Here is a 23,475-nt window from a genome sequence, read left to right on the forward strand (position 1 = left end):
TCTGTCTCTGAGATGACTTTAGGTCATGGGTGTGCTATAAATTCTCATGCCTGGCACATTCCAGTCTCTATTGGGGGAAGGACAAAAACCAAGGCAGACCTTAACCTGGGCCTGTCCATCAAGGATATTCGATGTGGCTTGCTTTCCTTACTCTGCCTTTTCATTTTAGTCATCATTGCCCTGACTTTCTTTATAAATATTTTTAAAAATCATGGTTGGAGTAGAAGATGGATTAGATATCAAAGTGTAAATACTTCGTTTGTTATAGTTCTCCTATATTCCCCTGGCATTTTGTTACAGTTCTCCTATATTCCCCTGGCATTATATATTTTACAGTATTATTTTAATTATGTTTGTAAGCTTTGTAAGATTTCTGTAAAACATAGCACCTTTTGCAGGTGAGAAAGTTGAGACACCAAGGAAGTGAAGTGTTTTGTTGACCATTTACAACTGGTATCCCTTATAGACAGGGTTAAAATTGAATTTTTCAACTGATGATCTAGGACTTTTCCCACAATGTCAGTGTCAAATAGGCAATTAAGTTTGAGAATGGTAAATGTGGTAGGGTTTGAAATGATAGATACATTTCCCTAGTTTTGAATTGATCGTGATTGACAAGGTGAACTTCACTGGCGTGTAAGTCTAAATATATGATTATATACACAAATATTATCAAAAAATTTAAAATTCTATGGATTAAAATTACTGTAAAGGGTGAAAATTTCCAGATAAAATTATTTACATTATTGGACATGGAAAATATTAGTTACTATTTACTTGGAATTTTTCCCCAAACTAGAAAGATTTAGCAATTTTATACATGATGTTCCATATCATCATTCAAAATGACCTGTTGTCTATGGAAGAGTGTGCATCCTTGCGTGGTTGTTACTGCATTTTCTTCTTTACTTGGTATGTTTTAAGTGCTCTTAATTTTCTCCTTGTGTTGCTGTGTGTTGTGTGGCTGTCTCTGTGTGTCTCTTGTGAAGTGCCTGAACTCTTTAGGGTGGAAGGCAGTGGTAGTGGAGAAGGGGACGCGGATTTCTTCTTCTCGCCTGTTCGTGCACACGGTAAGCAGCTGTCCCGAGGTCCCTTACTAGTATTTTTATTTTAGCTTCTCATTTCAGAGGCAGCAATACTAATCACTTACTGTCATCTTTGGTAACTAGATGACCCTTTGTGTTTTAACTCCTTAACCACCACGGCAGCTTTATGAAGTATTTTCTCTCAGTCACAGAGACAGAAACACATTCTTGTCTGTTTCTGATGGCCAAGCACTCCTCACCACATGGACCTGCCATGGTTTGCTGATTCTGAATGGAGAGAAACTTTGCTTGAATGCCCTTAAAAACAAATCATTGTTGAAAACGCTTTACATGGCTTTGAATGCCTGTAAACTGACCAATGGAAGGAACATTTGTATTTTCAAGTTAAATCCATCCCACTTATTTTCTGTACAATAAGGAACATGAGTCTTTATACATATCATTTGATCAAGATAAATGAGAAAAATCAGATATAAAGGGAAAATAAGTTCCTAGTTAATTACCATTATACGGAGGTTTGTTTTGAATTCATGTACAATTCATATACATAGATTCATGTACAAAGGTCCTCCAGCTTTTTACCCTAGTTTTTTTTTTTTTATCATATATGCAGAGCATGTTTAGAATAGCTGCCTGGTGAAGGATCACACTTCTAACCCTCAAAGGCTCTCTTTCCTAATGTCAAGTTTTGCTGTTGGTCCCAGAGTGCACACGACTCACATTACCCCCTTCAGTTCTAACACCCATCAGTATATCACGCCATGTCTGTGACTGTTGCTTTTAGGATTGTACATTTTCTTGTCTGCAGGCATTAATAATGATAAAAAACACACACACACATTGAATGAGCCTTTAGTCTTTAGAATCCTTTCCGATATAGGCATGGATCATTTGGGATCTAAGGAAACTAATCTATAATAACATGATGGAAGAGTAGGCTTAGGGTTAATGCACATTAGAAAGCCAAGACTCTGCATTTGGATGCATTAAAATCCCGGGGAAACTGCTGTGTCAGTGAGGTAAGGGCTGTTTTGGCCCGTGTTCTTCAGAGGTCAGCAGAGCCGTGGGAGACCTTTGTGTGGGAGAATGTTCTTTCATGGAGAAAGAAAAGGAAGAACAAATCTTCCCTGTTCATCGCCAAGTGCTCAGGCAGCACTTGTTGCCAAAGCAGAGAAGGGTCATAAAAGCACAAAGATGTGTGGCCGCCATTTGTGTCACCTTTCTTCCTAAAACCAATGAGAATGCACTTCATGAACGAAAAGCCTTACATATTTTTCCAAAATAGTTCTTTATTGGCTTTTATGGTGGTTTGTAAAATAGTGATTAATATTTCTTTTCTGTTTGTGGGAATTTGTTCCTACAGCCAGTCTAGGAGCGGCTTCCCAGATTCTGGTGACAATTGCTGCCTCTGACCATGCTCATGGGGTGTTTGAATTCAGCCCTGAGTCACTCTTCGTCAGTGGAACTGAACCAGAGGATGGGTTCAGTACTGTAGTATTGAATGTGAGTACTTTCCAAGACACCTCCTAATCTTAAAATGATGTAGTACTAGTACTAGTAAGGCATGCTTTTCCTTTTCTTTTTTTCCTGTGTAGGTGGTTAAGAGCAAGCTTATAGGTAACAGGAGTGCAGATTGCTAGTCAGTGATTTGGTGTTAGTGTGTGGTTGCATTTACATGTAAATTCATTTTGTTATTTTGAGGGCTCCTTACCTTTTAGAGAATATGATGTATTATACTTGGATTGACGGAGGCAAATTGGAAACAAAAGGAAGCAGACAGGCATCTCAGGAGGCAGAATTCTTCTTTAATCAGAACAACAGAGACTATGAGCGTGTGGCGTGGGGCTCTTGGAGTTTTACAGGGAGGGAAAGGGAAACTTGGGGATGGAAGAGCCCATCTTCTGGTCTGCTCCCCTGTCCGGAGAGGTAGATACTGTTGGGTATGGTATGCCAGAGCTTCTCAGTCCACCTGAGGCTTTTAGGTCATTACCCTTCATGATGGACCTTTGCTATATAATTCTGTCGCATAGATTTCTGCATTAGTTCAGATAGACGGTGGCAACAAATGCTTCAAAATCTCAGCATCTTAGCACAAGAAAAAAATTGCTTCTGGGCCCTGGTGAGCTAGATGACTCCGCAATTAAAGGCACTGAGGCCCTGATAGCCTGAGTTCACACTGGGGACCTACAGGGGGCGGGGTATGAAAGAAATGACCCATCGAAGACACCCCTGTCCTCTGTACCCTCACTGTGGCACCCCCCAACAAACAAGCAAACAAACAAATGAATGGGAAGTTATTTTAAAGGAATTTTTGTTCGTGGTGTATATCCAACCGGAGTTGGCAAAAGGACTTGATTCATCAGTCACTTTAGGAGCCAAGGATTACTTACCTTCATAAAAGCCATGGTTGGGGGATGTGGGTGTTGAGAAGGAAGTGATTTATTTTATATCTGTGAGTGAATTGTGTGGCCATGTGGTCCTATGCCACCTCATATAGAAGAAAAGGAAATCCCAAAGATTTGTGGATAGTAAAATGACCACTAATAATGTTTAGTTTTGTGCCTGGCCTTCTGAGTTCTACAGAGACTGAGAAGGATTATATCACTAACTAACTCAACAGAGCTCACAGCTCACTCAGCTTCCCCACTTTTCATGTAATGATGAAGAAAGATGTGCAAATACATCCTTCTATACTCTTAGTGACAGATTTTTTTTTGTCTGTGTGGAATAATTATCTAAATCTGCTATGAAATTGATTGAATAACTTTAGAAAGAATAATTAATTACTTAGAACCAAAAATATGAAAAAGGATCATACTTTGATGAAATTATTGCCTCATTTTAGTTTGAGTTGAAAATGATAATTAAATAAAAATGAAATTATTATTAGGACTAACAAGTTAGGGTTTCTTTGGGACAATTTTAAGTTTTTATTCTTATATATTGAAGCATTTCTTCTAAATGTACTTTGTTGTACTTTGGGTCGAATATATTGAAAGTAACTTTTCAGAAAAATGTCACTGATTACAGAGGAGGCTCCATCTTTTTTAGTCAGTGTAGAGAATATCAGTGTAGAGAATATCCCGTGTGTGCGCATAAACATGCACACAGTCAGCCACATTAGTTTCACTGTTGATCTGGATGATAAATTCGCAGATGATAGCAGCTGTGATTTACTTGGAAGTTGAACATTGTGTGTCTAGTCTGTGGTCTTCTGCCATACTCACTTTTACACACCCTCCTCACGGAAGGTGCCCTGAGGAGTTAGGGAAAGGTAATGTTTGGCTCCTACCTTCAATGATCACATAGCCTTGAGAACTTAGAAAATGAAAATAAACGTTAAAAAACAAGTTAATGAAAACTTAAAATTCATTTTGGCACTATCATGTACTTAAACAAAATTCTTAAGTCAGTCTTCCAGCTTCTTTTTTTAATTCTTAAATATTTCCTAGGTTACCCGGACTCAGGGAGCTCTGTCCCATGTGACTTTGCATTGGAACATAGACTCTGATCCTGATGGGGATCTCGCGGTCACCTCTGGCAACATCACGTTTGAGATTGGGCAGAGGACTGCCGGCATCCCTGTGGAGATCTTGCCAGATGAAGAGCCAGAGCTAGACAAGGCACTCACCGTGTCGCTCCTCAGCGTCTCCAGTGGCTCGTTGGGAGTCCTTACTAATGCCACATTGACAATTTTGGCTAGTGACGATCCTTATGGGGTGTTCATTTTTTCTAACAAAACTAGACCTATCAGTGTTGAAGAAGCAACCCACAATGTTACATTATCTATAATAAGGTTGAAAGGCCTCCTGGGAGAAGTTGCAATCTCATATGCAACTATAGACGATATGGAAAAACCACCTTATTTCCCACCTAACTTAGCTAGAGCAAGTCAAGGAGGAGACTATGTATCAGCATCCGGATTGGCTCTTTTTAGAGCTAATCAGACTGAGGCAACAATAACTATTTCAATCCTGGATGATGATGAACCAGAACGGTCAGAATCTGTGTTCATTGAACTAGTCAATTCTACTTTAGTAGAGAGAGTGCAAACTCGCCCGAGTAAGTACCGTTAGTGTGTTATTATTATTAGAGGTAAGACTATGAAAATGAAAAGCAGTTTTGTATAGCAGAAAATTCTACAGGAAAGGTAAGATCAAAGGTAAGTAAAGTTACCTTTAAACAATTTTCTTATTTATGTGTTTGTGTGTGCATGCCTGAGTGTGTGCATGTGTACCACATGTGTTCAGATACCCAAGGAGGCCAGAATGGGGCATCACATCCCCTGGAATTTAGTTACAGGTGGTTGTGAGCTGCCCAGTGGGGGTGCTCGGAACCGAATTCAAGTCTTCTGCAAGAGCAGCGCAAGTGCTCTAACCATTGGGCTATCTCCTTAGCTCCAAGTGCTGTCTTTGAAAGCAGTACTTGTAAAGGTTTTCATTAAGACAACTGGAAATGGGGCATGCATTTTTCCTTAGAAATCAAACTGTAAAAAAACAGTCATGTCCCCAAAGTACATTTTAAGAACTCCTGTGTAATGGTTATGTAACTGACCCTCATATTGTTTTGTTGCTTCAAACTATTCTGCAATCAGTCTGAAAAGCCCATATGTAGTTCTTGTGGCAACACTGGGAGCTTCTTTCACACTGGTACACTTCTGACAGATTTCCTGATCAGCAAATGTGTGTAAGGTGAGGAGAAAGGGCTGTTGGACTGTAAGAACTGAGAATTTGTGGAATTACAAGGGATAGGATGTAAGGTTCCAAGACCTGCATGTTCTAATACACTGCCGTATGAATTAAGAACGCTTCTCAGTAAGTGTGCTCACCTTACCTGGGTAAATACTGTACGAGGTGAACAAGAGTCTTACTAGTTAAAGGTGAGGGTTACAGAAGGACATTTACAGATGCTAACATTAAATATTCAGGTTAAAATTTTTTCATGAATCATCTCTGCTCTTCTTTTAACATAGATTTAGGATCAGCTATAACAGCAAAGAAGTTAAAGCTAAATAATTTGTCTTATTAACTAAGAATTATAAAGCACATATTGTTTTTCAAGCAGTTCATAGTGTATTGAGATTGAAATAAAACCCTTTGGATGACCACATGTAACAGTGGCTTGGAGCTGTGTTGAAGTCGGATAACTTTGTTCCAATGTATAATAATAAGTTGTTGGACATGATCTTTGAAAGCCCTATTTTCCTTGTATAATTAGGAGATAATAGAAAAGTAAGTAATTTCTTTATTTATAATATATATGGGAGGATTACATGTGGTAATATATGTAAAGAGTAATACAGTGTCTGCTGTATTTTAAGCATTCAGTAATGGAGCTTATTGGTAGAATGGCATATGCTGAGAACCTTTGCCCTTTTGGGATGGGAAAAACAGTCAACACATCTTTTATGGAATAATACAGAACAGTTGTTATGTAGGCTAAGGAGTAGACAAGTAAGTGCAGAATTGAGAGGGGGAGGGACAGAAGGGAGAGACAGACTCAGATTTTAATAGACAAAAACCAAAGTGAGGTCTGGCAAGCTTTCACTATGAACGTAGTCATCCCTTTTTTGTGGATGTGAGCAGTGTAAGAAGACTTCGGCATAGGGTGCCCACTTGTGGATAACTTTAGGTATTACACATGGCTTGCTGAGAATTTTACCTTTGAGGAGGAAATGAGTGTAGTGTGTTTCTTAGTTATATCTGATAGGTACTAATATAAGATCTTAGGTAATTTCATTAACTCCTTGCTCCTTATCTGTAGAAATGTGTGTACGTGTCTGTGTATATGCATGTATTCATGCAATCCAAATATGTCAGTTATATATACAAATGTATCAAATATATTGGGCTGGCTAGTTTTCTGTCAGTTTGACACAAGCCAGAGTCATCTGAGAGAAAAGAACCTCAACTAAGAAAATGCCTCCATAAGATCTGGCTATAGTGCATTTTCTTAATTAGTAATTAATGGTGAGGGCCCAGCCCATTGTGAATGGTGCCATCGCTGGGCTGGTGGTCCTGGGTTCTATAAGAAATCAAACTGAGCAAGCCATGAGGAGCAAGCCTATAAACAGAACTCCTCCATGGCTTCTGCATCAGCTCCTGCCTCCAGGTTCCCACCTGGTTTGAGTTCCTGCTTTAGCTTCCCTCAATGAACTGTGACTCAGGATATGTAAGCCAAGTAAACCTCCCCAAGTTGTTTTTGGTCATGGTGTTTCATCTTAACAATAGTAACCCTACTAAGGCATATATGCAATTCAAATATATCAGCAGATGGATAGAAAAAAAAGGGCACACATATTATTATTTGCATAAAGATATTATTAATTGCGTAAAGAATGAAATTGTATTTGGGACAAAATAGATGGAATCGAAGGATGTTATTATAAGTGACATAAGCCATGTACAGAAAGATAAATAGTGCATATTCTTATGTGGAAGCTTAGAAAGTTTGTTTCAAAGAAGCGATCAGCACCGTGATTTGAGTGCTAGGAGAAGCAAACGAAGGGAGAAAAGATGGTTGGAGAACAGGCATCCAAGTGCAGAGTGATGGGGAATGAGTTCCAGCATCTGCCACACCGACAGGGGAAGGCTGGCTGCAGCTGGATTAAGGCTCTGGGGTCTAGTAGTTTCCTGCTCAATTTTGTGTTGGAATTCTGTTTTAGCAATGGCATAGCACAGACCTAATTGTGGTAGTGTAATTCTGTAGGCTCTTAGAATCCAATCAATGTTATATAAGTTGATGATTAATTATACTGGGATCATCAATGTCTAATGCTCATTAAAATATTCTTATAGTCTAACTGTTGCTTTGATAATGTTTTTAATCCCTAGAATATGTGTTAATTAAAAGAGAGCAGAGATTTCCTATTAACTTTATTTTTGTATTTCCAGTGCCTAGATTAAGGCTGACAGATAGACATATTTAAACTTTTAAAACCATAAATAGGGGGAAAGAATGAGAATTCTGTTAGGTTCTTGATGGCTGTTAGGTCTTAGAAATTGGCTGCTTTGCATTCTGTCTTCCAGTCCCGCATTCCCCACGCCTTGGGCCTAAGGTAGAAACCGTGGCCCATCTCATTATTGTTGCCAATGATGATGCATTCGGAACAGTGCAGCTGTCGGCACCAAGTGTCCGTGTCGCAGAAAATCATGTTGGTCCCATTATCAACGTGACTCGAACGGGAGGAGCATTTGCAGATGTCTCTGTTAAGTTTAAAGCTGTGCCAGTGACTGCAGTTGCTGGTAAGGAAAGACATGGAAGGGGCACTGGCGTGTGTCAGAGTGGCATGTGTCTGTGAGCAACAGCATCTCAAAAGAGAGGAAAATGCGCACACACACACACACACACACACACACACACACACACACACACACGAGAGAGACTTTTATTTTTTTTAGATGGAGTTTCATGTAGCCAAAGCTATCTTCAAACTCACTGTGTAGGTGCAGATGGCCTTGAACTTCTGATTCTTGCCTACCGTGTTCACAGAATAGGCATGTACCACCAAACTGGGTTTGTGCACTGCTGGAAATCAAATCCTGTGCTTGTGCTTGGTAGGCAAACATTCTACCAACTGAGCTACACCCTTGGCTCCCAATACTTAAGCCCTTTTAGACACAAATATGCATGATTTACATACCAGTGACACTGAATTTTTGAATTTGTGAAAACTGATAGTCAAAGTATAAGCAAACTGAGAAGCTCTGAAGAGCAAGAAATGTGTAAACTAAGGAAGGACACACTAAGACCCCATGACTTAGTGTTTCTGAAAGGTGGTCATGTGCAGATAAGTGCGGAGACACGCAGGAAGAAGTGAGACATAGCTCTCAGGGCTCGTCAGTTGTCTTCTCTCTGGAACCCATTATCTCCCTTGTTCATTTATTTATGAAGAGCATGGACAAGACAGTGCTTAGAATTAATGATTTTATGTATAAGGAAAATGATGTCATTGCTGAATAGAAAAGTTAGGCCACCACCTTTTTAGGAATGGCATCCCAGCTTATACAGGGTGATTTGTCTGAGAGCACCTGTTAGACCCTCTCTAGTGCTTAAAAATAAATCATCTGGACATTATTATTGCCTGAAAAATAACTCACCAGGCTCATTTTGTGTGTGCACAAAATGTGGTGAGCATCCCTTTGAAATGTGTGGCTGCCCTTAGGCAGACTCCTTTGTGACAGGGAGCAGTGATGAGTGCTGGGAGAAATTAGCCTCTAGGTGCTGATTTCCCTCCTTTCCCCACCCCAAGCGGTTCTCAGCAGCTGATTTAACCCAGCTGTGTCAGTGAGGCTGCTCACCTGTAGCATCTGGATGACTACAGCATGTCTTTCCACTGAGACCACGATTCCAGTTCTGTTTTGTTCTGACAGCACTGCACATATCTTTTAAAAACTTGAAATAAAGAATCATCACTTTCTCTTTGTCTTGCTTTTCATATGGTTTTATACATACATTATGAATTTCTCAGAAAAATGTTGTTATACTTAGGTGTGTGGGGACACACATCTTCATGAAAGTGAAGGAATGAACATGAAGACACAGGGAGACGTTTGTTATCAAATGCATACTTTCCTAGTTTGAAAATTAAAACTTTTCTTTTTCAAATGAATGTAGCTAACATCCTCCAAAAATATCTCTCCAAGTATGTCCATGAGGTTTGACAAAGTGCTTACCTGGTGTGTGGAATGCTTTTTGTAAAGGAAGTGTTGGCATTTACCATCACAGGTGAAGGCATGTGGAGTGTTTATTCTGAAGTAAGCTTTCACATTTATCTTTTTGTCTTTGCAGGTGAAGATTATAGTATAGCTTCATCAGATGTGGTCTTGCTGGAAGGGGAAACCAGTAAAGCGGTGCCAATATATATCATTGATGACATCTACCCTGAGCTGGAGGAATTGTTTCTTGTGCAACTGCTGAATGAGACAACAGGAGGCGCCCAACTGGGGACTTTAACGGAGGCAGTCATTACTATAGCGGCTTCTGATGACCCTTACGGATTGTTTGGTAATCAGACTAATTCGTTTATTTCTTTCATTCCCTAAGCCACCGAAAATGACCTTTTCTTTATTTAAGACAGATTTGAGTGAGGTGCGCATGCGTGCGTGCGTGCGTGCGTGCATGTGTGTGTGTGTGTGGTGGGGTGCTATTACTTATACATAAGATTCCTGACATAGGTTAGTGGTTACCTAGGAAATGAAATCAGACACCTGTAAGCATAGAGATAGTCATAACCTGTTTGATTTGTGTCATGTCTGGCTCCTAGATGTGTTCTGTAAATTTTTTTTTCTGAGCTTTGGGTGACAATGTCTTGCTACCTGTGATGACTGGGTTGTCTTGGAACTTGAGACTTTCCTTATTAGCCTCCTTAATGCTGGGATGATAAGCATGGACTATCATGCCCGACTTTGGCTTTTATATAATGCTTTTAAATAATTAATTAATTAAATTTCCACTCATATTTGGGTTGCTTAACTTTCTGTATAAGTAAGAAAAAAAATGGTGAAATCGAGCCCCTTCTCCTGCATAATGTCAGCCAGGAAGCAAAATAGCAACTGCTTTTGTAGCCCAGGCTGGCCCTACAGTAGCTACAGCACTCCCTGGGTTTATTTAACTCATGCTGGGTAAAAACCTGACCCCTGCAGACATCCATGATCTGCTTTTGCCACAATACAAGGTGACTGGGAAATAGGAGCAGTCCTGTTCACCTTGCACCACAGAACATTGCCAGACCTGCTCAGGGTGCCTAAGGGGAGAGCGCCTGTTCTCAGAGGTCCCAGCTTGGCTTTTGTTTGTCACAGTTTCACTTTGTATCTAAAAACAATCATTCTGTCTGCCCTTCAGGTTTTCAGAATACTAAATTTATTGTAGAGGAACCTGAGTTTAACTCAGTGAGGGTAAGCCTGCCAGTAATTCGAAATTCTGGGACACTCGGCAATGTTACTGTTCAGTGGGTTGCCACCATTAATGGACAACTTGCTACTGGCGACCTGCGAGTTGTCTCAGGTAATGTGACCTTTGCCCCTGGGGAAACCATTCAAACCTTGTTGTTAGAGGTCCTGGCTGACGACGTTCCGGAGATTGAAGAGGTGAGAGGACTAACTAGTATAGAATGACGTTGTACATTGTGCCTTGTCTTACGTAGTGACTAGAACAGATAAATGCTGCTGTGAGGATGACAAACGCGTGATTTCTGTAGGGATTTCACAGAACGCTAGTCTAGAGACGTTTCTTACAAAACACAGAAGCAGGAACAATTTAGGAATGCATGGTGCACAGGCCAGCTTGCCAGTTTAAGATTGTTTTTTTGTGTGGGCAAGTATGGTGTGTTTTAGAAAACATTTCCTAAGTGATTATGTATGTATGCATATCATAATTGTGTGGCATTTGTTTCATATAATTATGTATGCATATCATAATTGTGTGGCATTTGTTTCATATAACAATTCTGATTTGTATCCTGTTCCCATCTGAGTGTGTGCCAGTTGCAACCAAGTGTAGTTTTGATGTTCCACACATTCACTCCTGCCGTTCTTCTGCTGTTATAACAAGCATGCTAGGTCCATTTTCCTGGGATTTCTCATGATGAGCATGCAATATGACAAATAAGAGTAACTTTATTAATCACTAACACATTATCATAGATAATTTTATGAAGTTCAAATATTATTAAAATCTAGATCTCATATTCCTTTTAATAACAGTTCCATTTAACAGCATATGAAGTCTACAGCATTTACTTTATTGGCTAATTATGCCACTATTCACTTTAAAAATATTAATCGTGCATTAATACATGTAATATATTTTCTTTCCTTCTTTTGAAACTTAGATGGCGTCATGATTTTTTAAAGTTTTGCTGATAATTATTATTTAAGATATGGTGGGGGAAACCCAGAACAGATTTACTTAGTGAAATGGATATGCAATAGTTCTTCTCAGTAAGAAAGGCATGGGTTATGAAAGTCTATTATAACAATGATAAGCAGGATTTAAAAAATGATTCCCATGACTATCTAAGCAAATACTAAGTGATTTGAACAGCCTGTAATTCTTTTGTATTGTTGTGCTCTACTATTAAAAGTTGATCGTGTAGTATTTTGTTGTATGTGGGCTTCTGGGTATAGTTGGGGCAGGTTTTTTGGGGTCATTTATATTTTATTGTATTTTGTTCTTTTATGAGTGTGTTTGATGTTTTCCTGAATCATTCATATTTGGATTTCAGAACTGGGGTGCTGTTATTTATATTTCATTGTATTTTATTCCTATAAGGATGTGTTTGATGTTTCTCTGAATCATTTATATTTGGATTTCAGAACTGGGGTGCTGTTATTTATATTTCATTGTATTTGATTCCTATAAGGATGTGTTTGATGTTTCTCTGAATCATTTATATTTGGATTTCAGAACTGGGGTGCTGTTAAGGAAGTTTTCACTATGTTTTTAGGTTATCCAAGTGCGGCTGACTGGCGCATCTGGTGGAGGTACAATTGGGTTAGATCGAGTGGCAAGTACTGTTATTCCTGCCAATGATGACCCTTACGGCTCAGTAGCCTTTGTTCAGTCGGTTTACCGTGTCCACGAGCCTCTGGAAAGAAGTTCCTATGCTAACATAACTGTCAGGAGAAGGTACATGAGTGGGCTGCTGTGTCTGTGGGAGTGTTGGTCGGGGAAGGATCCTGCTGTAACTAAAAAATTACATTCTTATTTTTTCCATTGTAACATGCCATACATTATTATGTTAGTTGGATTCTGTGTACTGATAGACTTAATCATATTTATTAGAAGTACTGTTAATGAGATAAAGATATTTTTACACCATTTGCTTTCTAGTTACACAAATCTATTGCTTTACTATGTAGTATGTTCTAATTAGAACTTGAATACGGGTTGTTTTTAAGCTCAGATGTTGCATGAAGGGTGGACTTTTAGGGTCTTTTTCATGCATTTCTTTTGTAGGGAGCATAATGTTCACTGACCTGTTTCAGAAATAGAACACAGAAGGTTTAGGGACCTGTAGCAAAATAGTTATAGTTCTCTAAATATCTTCATTTTGCTGTCATTGGTATTCTTTCAGTGGAATCTAATAATTAAGGTTTTGTAATTATGTCTGGAAATTCTGAAATGTCTACAACTTGCCTACCTTGCAAAATATTTTCATAGCATGATTAAATGTAAGCACTATTTAGTTGAAAACTAGCCAGCATAGTTGACACTAGAAAATGAAACGATGAAAGACAAACGTAATTTAGAAATTGGTTGTGTTAGTACTAGTGTTTAAAATATTACCAAGAAAGCTTCTCAAAGCCACAGTCCCTGTTGTTCTTCTCTATGGGTGGCTCATGGAGTAGTGCGAATGCTTAACTGTTTTTCCGTTGTCCCCACATCTCAGCGGAGGATGCTTTGGCCGCCTCTTGTTGTTCTACAGCACTTCTGATATCGATGTAGTGGCTCTTGCCATTGAGGAAGGTGAAGATGTGTTGTCCTACTATGAATCACCGACTCAGGGGATGCCCGACCCCCTCTGGAGAACTCGGCTGAATGTCTCTTCACTGGAGGAGGCACAGGACACCTGTGCCACTCTGTGTCTCAGAGAACATGCTTGTTCTGCGTTTTCAGTTGTCAGTGCAACTGACGGTCCTCAGTGCTTTTGGATGACATCGTGGGCCAGCTTAACTGTGAACAGCTCAGACTTCTGGACCTACAAGAAGAACATGACCAGGGTGGCCTCTCTTTTTAGTGGCCAGGCAGTGGCTGGTAGTGACTATGAGCCTCTGACAAGGCAGTGGGCCCTGATGCTTGAAGGTGATGAATTTGCAAATCTCACTGTTTCTGTACTTCCTGATGATGTTCCAGAGAAGGACGAAAGTTTCCTAATTTCTCTCCTTGAAGTTCACCTCATGAACATCACAGACAGTTTTAAAAACCAACCAACCATAGGGCAGCCAAATACTTCAGCAGTGGTCATAGCGCTGAATGGCGATGCCTTTGGAATCTTCATTATCTACAGTGTTAGTCCCAATACCACGGAAGACGGCTTATGTGTGGAAGTGCAGGAGCAGGCGCAAACCTCCGTGGAGCTGGCCATCCACAGGACAGGAGGCAGCTTGGGGCAGGTGACTGTTGAATGGCGTGTTGTTGGTGGAACAGCTACTGAAGGTCTAGATTTTATAGGTGCTGGAGACATTCTTACTTTTGCAGAAGGTGAGTCATGGATAAGTGGATTTTAGCGTTTCTTGGTAAAGTCATCAGAGTCAGTATTATGCTAATGTTCATAAATATTTTATTTACCTGTGTATTCGTATTCATATAGAGATGCAATGTGGTTTTGGAAACAATAGTGATTCAGCTTACAAATGATTATCCTAGCAGACATAGACTAACAGGCCCTAGATATGTATGCTTTTAATTTTTAAAGAAGATGTTTAGGGAATATGTGAATGTAATCCCTCTATGCATGATGACAATGGCTTTCATATGTCATCAGCAATCACAAGGCAGGTTCTAATTTTACAAGGAAAGTTCCAGGAACAAGCAGTGTACCTATAACCAAATGTGTTGAAGAAGCAGTGCTACCTGAGAATATAACATTTTCAGATGCACTAGGTAAAGCAGGACAGAACGTCAGTGAAAATCTTTAAGTAAAAGTAGTCTGAAGTTTGACAGTTGTACTTGTTTTGAACTGATCATTGTCATAGATTAGCTTGCTACAGTGTTCTTAAACTTGTACAGGAGGAGTGCCATGGGATTTTCCATAAGTGATGGACGAAATGCAGCCAACAGTGTCAAATGTCGGTCATCTTCACTTACTCGATCTTAGCAATAGTTGATTTATAATATTTAAAATTTGCGAAGTTTCTAGTATATTTACTCAGTATAGTAAATGTAATTTTATTCAGGACATTTTTTTAAAATCTTGAGTTGAACAGTAAGAGATACCATAGTTCTTAAGTGTTTTTTTTCTTCTTTCCTGTTTGAAAAAGTTATACATACTCATGAGAACCTCAGAATATACACTGAATAAGTTTTAAATTATTAGCAATTCTATGTCTCAGAGCAATTCATTGCCTCTATTTATATTTTAATGCACACACATTTTTGAAACTAGTAACTATATATGTAATAGACTTAAAATATCTAATAAACATTGTGTTTGAGAATACAATTTTAAAATGCCATAAACCTGGCTGGAAATGCAACTCAGTTAGTAGAATGTTTGTCCTGTCATTCATGAAGCCCTGGATACGATCCCTAGCACCCCATAAACCAACTATGGCAGTATATACCTGTATAATCCTAGCACTCAGCTGATGGAGTCAGGAGCCGGAGGGCCCGGGATTTACCACCATCTACAGTATGTACTGAGTTGGAGGCAATGTTGGGCTCCAGTAGATAGACTATCTCAAAAGTTAAAATGAAATAAGAATAAAATGCTAGAAAACATTACTCATGAAACTGTTTGGGGGTTAAACAGGTAGCTTGAATCTTGAATGCATGCTGGAGGGAGGGAGGCTGGTAATTGGTGACATTTTCCCCTGTTTGAAAGTGAATAACAAAAATGTAATAAGATGGGTAAAGATAAAAAGTTATGACTAAATTTTCTCATGGCTTAGATAAATATAAATGACCATGTCATATAAAGCAGCACCATTATATAAATTATTATTACATTGGCTTAAATTTACTATTACATTAAATTAAAACTTTAGCTTTGCACAAAATAGACTTTATTTTGTAGCTAACTTAGATTGCTGAGTAATATATTGTCTCAAACCAAGGTCCTTGGTTCAATGCCCAGAACCATAAGGAATAAAACAAAAGCTAATGTGCCCTCCTGAGGCAATCTCGGGCCTGAAGTACTGATGGAAATGCCCTGGGATCTATCCTTTTCATCCTCTTTCCTAAACATGGACAGGAACTAAACTGATCTCCTTCGTGAGCAGCAGAAGCAGGCATGCTTCAGGACATCTCCCAGCACTTTCTCTGTTAACAGAACCCTGTGTCAAACACTGCATCCTCACTGGACTCTCGCTTTTTGTTACATTTCTCCGTTGTCTCCATGAGTCCTTGCAACATGGAAACTAATACATGACGGTGCCATCTCAACTATCCACCCCAAAGTCACCGTGCTCTTGCTGGTGCTTTTGCTCGGAACTTGCCCTTCCTCTGGGGCCCAGTTTGACTGCCGTTCCATATGCGCTGGAGGCCTTCAAGAGAGACATTGGGATGGATAAAACGATTCCCAGTAATGGCACAAGAGGAGTGAGGTTCTGTTTCCTTAAGGGAACTCCTGAACATGGCCTCAGCATTCTTTCCCAGGTAGACCAGTGTTTCCCACAAAGACCAGGGAGTGAACTGTGGCTCTTTGGAACAGGTCTCCTCATTGACTTTTCCACGACTCCATGTCCTCCACAGTCTGTCCATGTAGACTTTACAGTGCTTTCCATGTAGGAACACAGGTAACTGAGCACACTCTTCAGTTTGCTGTGGTGCTAACAGTGCTGCTCACAGCACTGGACTCTTGTGATTCACACGTTTTTACTTACCTTCTAAAATTAGAGGTTATATTTGACCTTTCAGGTTGGTATTTGACTGATTTAACTTTTAATTCCGTTAACTTTCTTATAGGTGAAACCAAAAAGACGGCTGTTTTAACAATTTTGGATGACCCTGAGCCGGAAGATGACGAGAGTCTCCTGGTTCGTTTGGTGCACACGGAAGGTGGAAGCAGAATCCTGCCCAGCTCTGACACTGTGACAGTGAACATCTTGGCCAATGACAACGTGGCGGGGATTGTCAGCTTTCAGACAGCTTCGAGGTCCGTCATAGGCCATGAAGGTGGGTCCCTTGTGTTGTTGGACACATTCTTTCTTATCCCCACAGATGTCATTTTCTTTGTCCTGTGTTTTGAAGTGTCTGTTTTTTTCTTTCTCTTGTTGAACTGTGTTTTTAATCTGTGCAGCACAGAGGACCACGTGGCGGGCATTGCTTAACTAGGTGTGGGAGCCTCACGCACGCTGTGATCTAGCTCACCTTTCCCCACCGTTCCCCATCGCTGGCAGTGCTGGGAGCCTCAAAGCTGGAATGCCTGGCTCTCTCATCTACTAAATCACAAAACATTCCATACTGTATAGAGTTCTTTGGGAGGAGTCAGTGAACTGTAAACTGTGAACTGATTAGTATAGCTTTTGGCAAGTGTAGTGTGTGTATTTCGGCACCTATTATTATTAAACAGTGAAACACCAAATTTCTGTGGAAATATTTGTAATTTCTGAATATTTTAGACTCAACTTTGTAGTTTTCTATGTTTTATGAACAGAGCGCCATACAAGAAAGCTTGATACAGTGTTCACTGTTTTAAACACTAGAATTTCTCTGCATCTTTGGTATTCCGTGTGTTCTACTTTTCATCTGATTCAGATATTACAGGGGTGGTATCTCTGAATAAGCCTGTTTTGAAATTAATGAAACATTACTTTATGTACTTTACCACATAGTTTGAATTCATTGTTTATATCTGAAAATAATTCTAATTTAAGGACTTAAGATATGAAAATGACATGGCTCATATATTTGGATCTCTTGAGAGGCAACACAAAGCCGAGACACAGATTAAGTTACTTACAGGGCCAAGGAGCCAGTTAGTGGCTGTGCTGGAAACCTGATGCGTGCTAGGGTGCACCTGTTGTCTCTGTACTGTATGCTTCCAACATGCAAGTTTGCTGAACTCATCTAAAACTATGAGTCCTTTTCTGACACTCTTTATATTTCCTATTGGTTTAGAATTGCATCTTGTCACTCAAATAATGAATAAAAGCAACTAATAAATTGTCATAAATCTACTGTAAAGAAAACTTGCTATCAAAAGTTATATGCAGTGCAGGAATCGTTAGTAATGGTGACAAGTTCATGGAGTGTTACCTGTGTGTCAGATCCACTCCCATTATTTCCTTATTTTAGTGGCAGTCTGACTGTAGGCCCTCACACACCCTGAAATCAAGCGAGAGCACCTGAGATCAGTGGTGGAACTTCCCCTCCCCGGTACTGGAACCCAAAGCTCATGTTCCTCAGCAGGGAAACTCCTCAATGGAGACTGTTTTGCTTGGATTTGTGTCTGCCACAGAACCTGACAGTGTAGGAAATTGTGAACATTTGAAGTGACTTTAGTTGCAGGACTACTAACTCTGAGTAGTGCTGTCTATTTGAAAGAAGGAAATCAGGAAGAGACGTTGCTCTGTCTCCTATTAGAAATGGAAGTTGGGCTGGGCGGTGGTGGCACACGCCTTTAATCTCAGCACTTGGGTGGCAGAGGCAGGTGGATCTTTGTGAGTTCCAGGCCAGCCTGGTCTACAGAGTGAGATCCAGGAAAGGCACAAAGCTACACAGAGAAACCCTGTCTCAGAAAACAAAACAAAACAAAACCAAACGAACAAAAAAAAGAATTGGAAGTTGGATTTTCATTGACATCATGGACCGAGGGGAAAAGCACATTATCGGGGTGGAGCAATGTGGAACAGCAGGCTAAGGTGCTGGAGAGGAAGACTGTGAGACAGGAGACGGTGCCGAAGAGACCCAGGAGAGAAACACTTCAATAGTCACCCAGTAGTTAGACGACCGTCATTGCTCCAAGGGAGACGCTACAACTATTACTCTGCTAAAGTACTAAGTGAACTCCTAGTGAATTGTTACACCCATAGATTAGTGCATCTCTCAGCCCTCACCAGAGAAGCCACTGTTTGCTGTCGATGGTGGTTAATATAGAGATTTACTACTGGCCAAGGTGCACAGAGGAAGAGATTGCTGAATGCTCAGCCCTAAAGGGACATCTGTGAAGTACTCCTTTCTCCTATGGCTCAGGGATTATTGTGGAAGAGTGGGCAGAAAGATTGTAAGAGCCCAAGCTAGTAAATAACTAAAACAAAAGTGTGTTCTGGACTCAGCAGGGCAGTTGCATGTATCAGTTCACAGTGGTTGTGACAGCATGCACAAGTATCAGTTCACAGTGGTTGTGACAGCATGCACAAGTCCTGCCTAAGCTCAAGTTAGATAAAACACCAGCATGAGGAGGAGAGGTGGGCACAGAGTCCCACCTCTGCTCGGAGAGGATGAATCAGTTTTCTTTATGGCTGTGTCCCCTGCGAGGTGGAACACGTTCTAGTGGCCACAGAATGGCTTGTGTGTGTGTGTGTGTGTGTGTGTGTGTGTGTGTGTGTGTGTGTGTGTGTGTGTATTGAGACAATGTCTTGCAATATAGCATTGGCCATCTTGGAACTCATTCTGTAGACCAGGCTGGACTTGAACTCCTAAGGATCCACCTGGTTCTGCCTCTTGAGTTCTGGTGTTGAAGTCATGTACCTCCATGCCCTGCTGGATTTTTTTATTTTTAAAGAAGACACAAAGCTGGGTGGGCAAGGGATGGGGGTGGATCTGGGAGGAACTGGAGGAAGGGGGCAAATACAACCAGAATACAGTGTATAAAATTCTAGAAGATTTAATTACAATATGTATTAAAGAGTACATAGGCACCCAGCATCTACTGATGGTGTTTTTAAACTGTAAGACAATCATGTCCTGCAAGCTTATTCTGTGACTGTTTAAGTAGTGATAGGAATGGTGGGTGGAAGACCCCTGAAGGAGCAGCATCTGCTGGTGGCTACCGTAGCATCTCAGAGAATCTGCAGAGCCCAGACCTCTATTCTTTTGGGGCTGAATGAGTTTCATCTGAAAGCATATTGTGGTCATTTTTGTTCTGACAGGCACAAGTCTTCAACAAATACAATGAAGAGGAATTAGTAATTAAACTAAATTAGTAATTAAATCCAGTCAGAAAATCCTCACTCTGAGACTGTGGCTGTAGATTTATGTGAACTGTATTAATTGTCATGGTTCCCCTCCATTTTAGAACCATAAGAACCTCCAGAAACTAGAATTTATTGCTGGAGTTGCAGTGGACAGAGCAGAGTTCCTACATTTTCATTTATTCACCATACTTATTTAATGAGAAAAATCTGTGTTCCTCTTCAGATTGTCTTCAACTTCATTTTTAAAATGACCTTCAAAATAAACACACACACACACACACACACACACACACACACACACACACACACACACGTACACACACGTACACACACACACACACGTACACAGTCACTCCTCTGGCTTTGGGTGGCTGTGTGGACTTCATGTTGGATGATTTTTCCAGTGTTGTATAGACCCTGGCAGGTGAGATCATGCATGCCTCAACAAGATATGGAAGGTTGTAACACAAATTGCTAAATTGGTCTTTCAAAAAAAAAAAAAAACCCTGAGTTGCTGTGGGATGGTCTGTATGTCAAATGTGTTGCTGATTGGTCAATGAATAAATCACTGATTGGTCAGTGGCCAGGCAGGAAGTATAGGTGGGACTAACAGAGAGGAGAATTGAGAGAACAGGAAGCTGGGTGAGAGGGACACTGCCAGCTGCCATCAGGACAAGGAAGATGTAAAGTACCGGTAAGCCACAAGCCACATGGCAAGGTATAGATTAATGGAAATGGATTAATTTAAGCTGTAAGAACAGTTAGCAAGAAACCTGCCACGGCCATACAGTTTGTAACCAATATAAGTCTCTGTGTTTACTTGGTTCGGTCTGAGGGGCTGTGGGACTGGCAGGTGAGAGAGTTTGTCCTGACTGTGGGCCAGGCAGGAAAACTCTAGCTACAAATGGCGCCCAACGTGGGGCACGAGTTTCCACCTAAAACCTGAGAAAAAAGATTCTAAAACGGAGCTAAAAACAGCTCCTAGTTGTCTCTTTTAAGCTAGCGGCAGCCTGTGTGTTTGAGCTACTATGGCGGGTTCCTGGCATGCATGCTTGACCTGCAGTATGGCGGGAATGAGGCCTCTATAAGTGGCACATTAAGCTGTGTGGTGGACTCTAGCTACACTGAGTCAGTCAGATATTGGGGTAAATGCTGAAAGATCAGAGAGACAGATCAAGCCACAGCCACCTCACCTTACCTCACCAGCTCCTCAGCCTGGAAGACCCTTTAGCTGAAAGGGACACTTCTGCAGAAAAGCCTTCAGCTCCTGTCTCCTCTATCACTTCCTGCCTCAACCTCTCTAGTGCTGGGATTAAAGGTGTGTGACTCCCAAGTGCTGGGATTAAAGATGTGTGCCACCACTGCCTGGCTCTGTTTCTCTCTTAGGTGGAGTCAATCTCATGTAGTCCAGGGTGGCTTTGAACTCACAGAGATACGGATGGATCTCTGCCTCCCAAGTGCTAAGATTAAAGGTGTATGCCACCACTGTCTGGCTTCTATGTTTAATCTAGTGGCTTGTTCTGTCCTCTGATCCTCAGGTAAAGTTTATTAGGGTACACAATATATCACCACAGAAGGTGGTTCAGGATCCCATGAAATGTTCATATTTGGATATCAGAGCATGTCCTCTCTCAGGGTTCCCTCCAGTTATTTGCCAGATTTGGAAGGCAAAGGCCTCCTAGGTCTGTTTCCTTTTTCCATGGCTGTTTTTTGAGTGTCACCTTGTGAAGATCACCTCCGACATATGAGTTCCTTTTCCCAGGAGGCAATTTCAGTGACTTTAGATCTTGGGAGTCTTCCTGAAAGAGGCAGAACCATGTCCTTCGTTTTCATTACAGCTTAGAAAATTGAATGGCAAGCTTTATACTGTGTTTCTGCCAATAGATCATTTCCAGAGCAGATGCTCATGGAGTAGTGTTAGACACTGAGTGTTACGTGGGGCAGGCTTGAAGGGAGGTTTTTACTGGTTTCCTCTTCTGTGCGTTTTATTTTTCTTTTCATCGCAGAATGGTGTCTTTATTCCCATATCTTTGTATACAACTAAACAGACTCAACCTTTTAGTAAGAGTAAAGGATCCCCGTCAAGCTGGACAGTCATTGACCTGCCCGTCTTTCTTGCAAGTCTTCTTGCACTTCTTGAAATTCTCAGTGTTTTTAAAGTAGTGTCAGGTTTGGGGATTTTGGAAAGTTTGCCCACCATGACTCTAGAAACCTTGTCATTGACACTACCCATAAAACATGTCAATAACTGCAAAGCTCTCCCTCTGCCTGCAGTACAGATACGCTCGGAAGGAAGCTCTCTGTGCTGCATAGAGGAGCATCTCTAGGAGTTCATGTTTGTGTTTGTCCATATGGATTATACACATGTAAACCTGTTAAATGATGCTTGGGCAACGGTAACTGATTGTGTACTTTCAGCTACTCTTAACTCTTTGAAGTATTCTCGTGATCATCAATTTTCCTATGTGTTGAACAAGAAAACAACCAAAAACAGCCTACTAAAGTAATGATGACTAAGTCCTTTTGTATTAAAATACTTAATATGGATTTAAAAATCTTTCTAGTGTTTTGCCTTATAATTCCTGACTGCCCACAAATAATTCATTTTAATAAAATTTTGTGTTTAGACTTAGTAGTACAATTTTATTGCAGTTTATTCGTAATTTGTAGTCTTTAAATGAATTGAGCCACAATATTTTAATTTAAGAAATTTATACTAGATATAATGTTTTGGGGCCTTAAGCTGTAGCTCAGTGTGTGCTTGTCTAGCATATCTGAGACCCCTTGGTGGGGTTTCTCCAGAAATACCAAAAATAAAAATGAAGAAATATGTGTTTAGATTGATTATGTTTAGAAGTTTAGAAATGTGGTAGTTTGAAAAAGATTAGAATGTGGTGTTCATATTTTATTTCTACTCTTATTTGAAAAGTGTTGGAAGATTGCTAAGATACACAAAAGCTGTTTTTTTAAATGGCATCTTAAGTGAATATTTGTGTATTTCAATTTTATTTTTGTGCTACAAACTACAAATAAAGATGTGTTCTTCAAACCTTTTAAAATAATACTGATTCCTGTTTCATTATAACTTCAATGATGTTGTTCATAGTGTACTGCAACTTATATTTATCATTATGCAGAATAAGCAATTTGAGCATCATTTTAGCAAGCCATGTAGCCATCAGCATAGTTCCAAATAGCCTCCTTTGCCCTTTCAGCAATTTGAAAGAAATGACTAGTAATTTTCTTAAGTTTTGTAAAATGTTGCATGTTGATAAAAGCCAAGAAAGGGAAATACTTAACCTGTTACTAGGGAATGCTAATGTAACTGTGCTGAAGTGACAGATGGACAGATTTGACTCCTTTCCTTGTATTTCCTTTTACAAAACAAAATCCTTGGTGATATATGTAAGTTACAACCTAAACAAATGTGATTTTGAGATATCTACAAGCATTTTCATGCATGCATTGTATTAAGTCACATTGTGTACTGGGGTAAGGAATTTGTGTCCTTTGGGGAAACGAAGAAGGAATTCCCTTGTGTCCTTACTAGTTTTGACTATAGAGTTGTAGTGTTACGGAAGACCGTGTTCTGCTGCATGTTTTGGAGTGCTTACAAGTTTCTTTCCCAT

General features: G+C 40.1%; 1 protein-coding gene across 1 annotated transcript in view; it reads left to right on the forward strand.

The window, feature by feature from the left end:
- The window catches only part of Adgrv1 (adhesion G protein-coupled receptor V1), a 546,923-nt gene that overhangs the window by 92,784 nt on the left and 430,664 nt on the right, over positions 1–23,475 (forward strand). Inside the window, exons 26-34 of the mRNA XM_052743671.1 lie at positions 990–1,070; positions 2,410–2,549; positions 4,499–5,108; positions 8,075–8,290; positions 9,837–10,052; positions 10,890–11,134; positions 12,493–12,674; positions 13,438–14,249; positions 16,674–16,883. Of these exons, the coding sequence (XP_052599631.1) occupies positions 990–1,070; positions 2,410–2,549; positions 4,499–5,108; positions 8,075–8,290; positions 9,837–10,052; positions 10,890–11,134; positions 12,493–12,674; positions 13,438–14,249; positions 16,674–16,883 (2,712 nt within the window). The remainder of the gene's footprint in view (positions 1–989; positions 1,071–2,409; positions 2,550–4,498; positions 5,109–8,074; positions 8,291–9,836; positions 10,053–10,889; positions 11,135–12,492; positions 12,675–13,437; positions 14,250–16,673; positions 16,884–23,475) is intronic.

The sequence above is a fragment of the Peromyscus californicus genome, unplaced genomic scaffold (assembly GCF_007827085.1).
Source record: "Peromyscus californicus insignis strain IS unplaced genomic scaffold, ASM782708v3 Scaffold_18__1_contigs__length_77618521, whole genome shotgun sequence".
Classification (NCBI taxonomy): domain Eukaryota; kingdom Metazoa; phylum Chordata; class Mammalia; order Rodentia; family Cricetidae; genus Peromyscus; species Peromyscus californicus.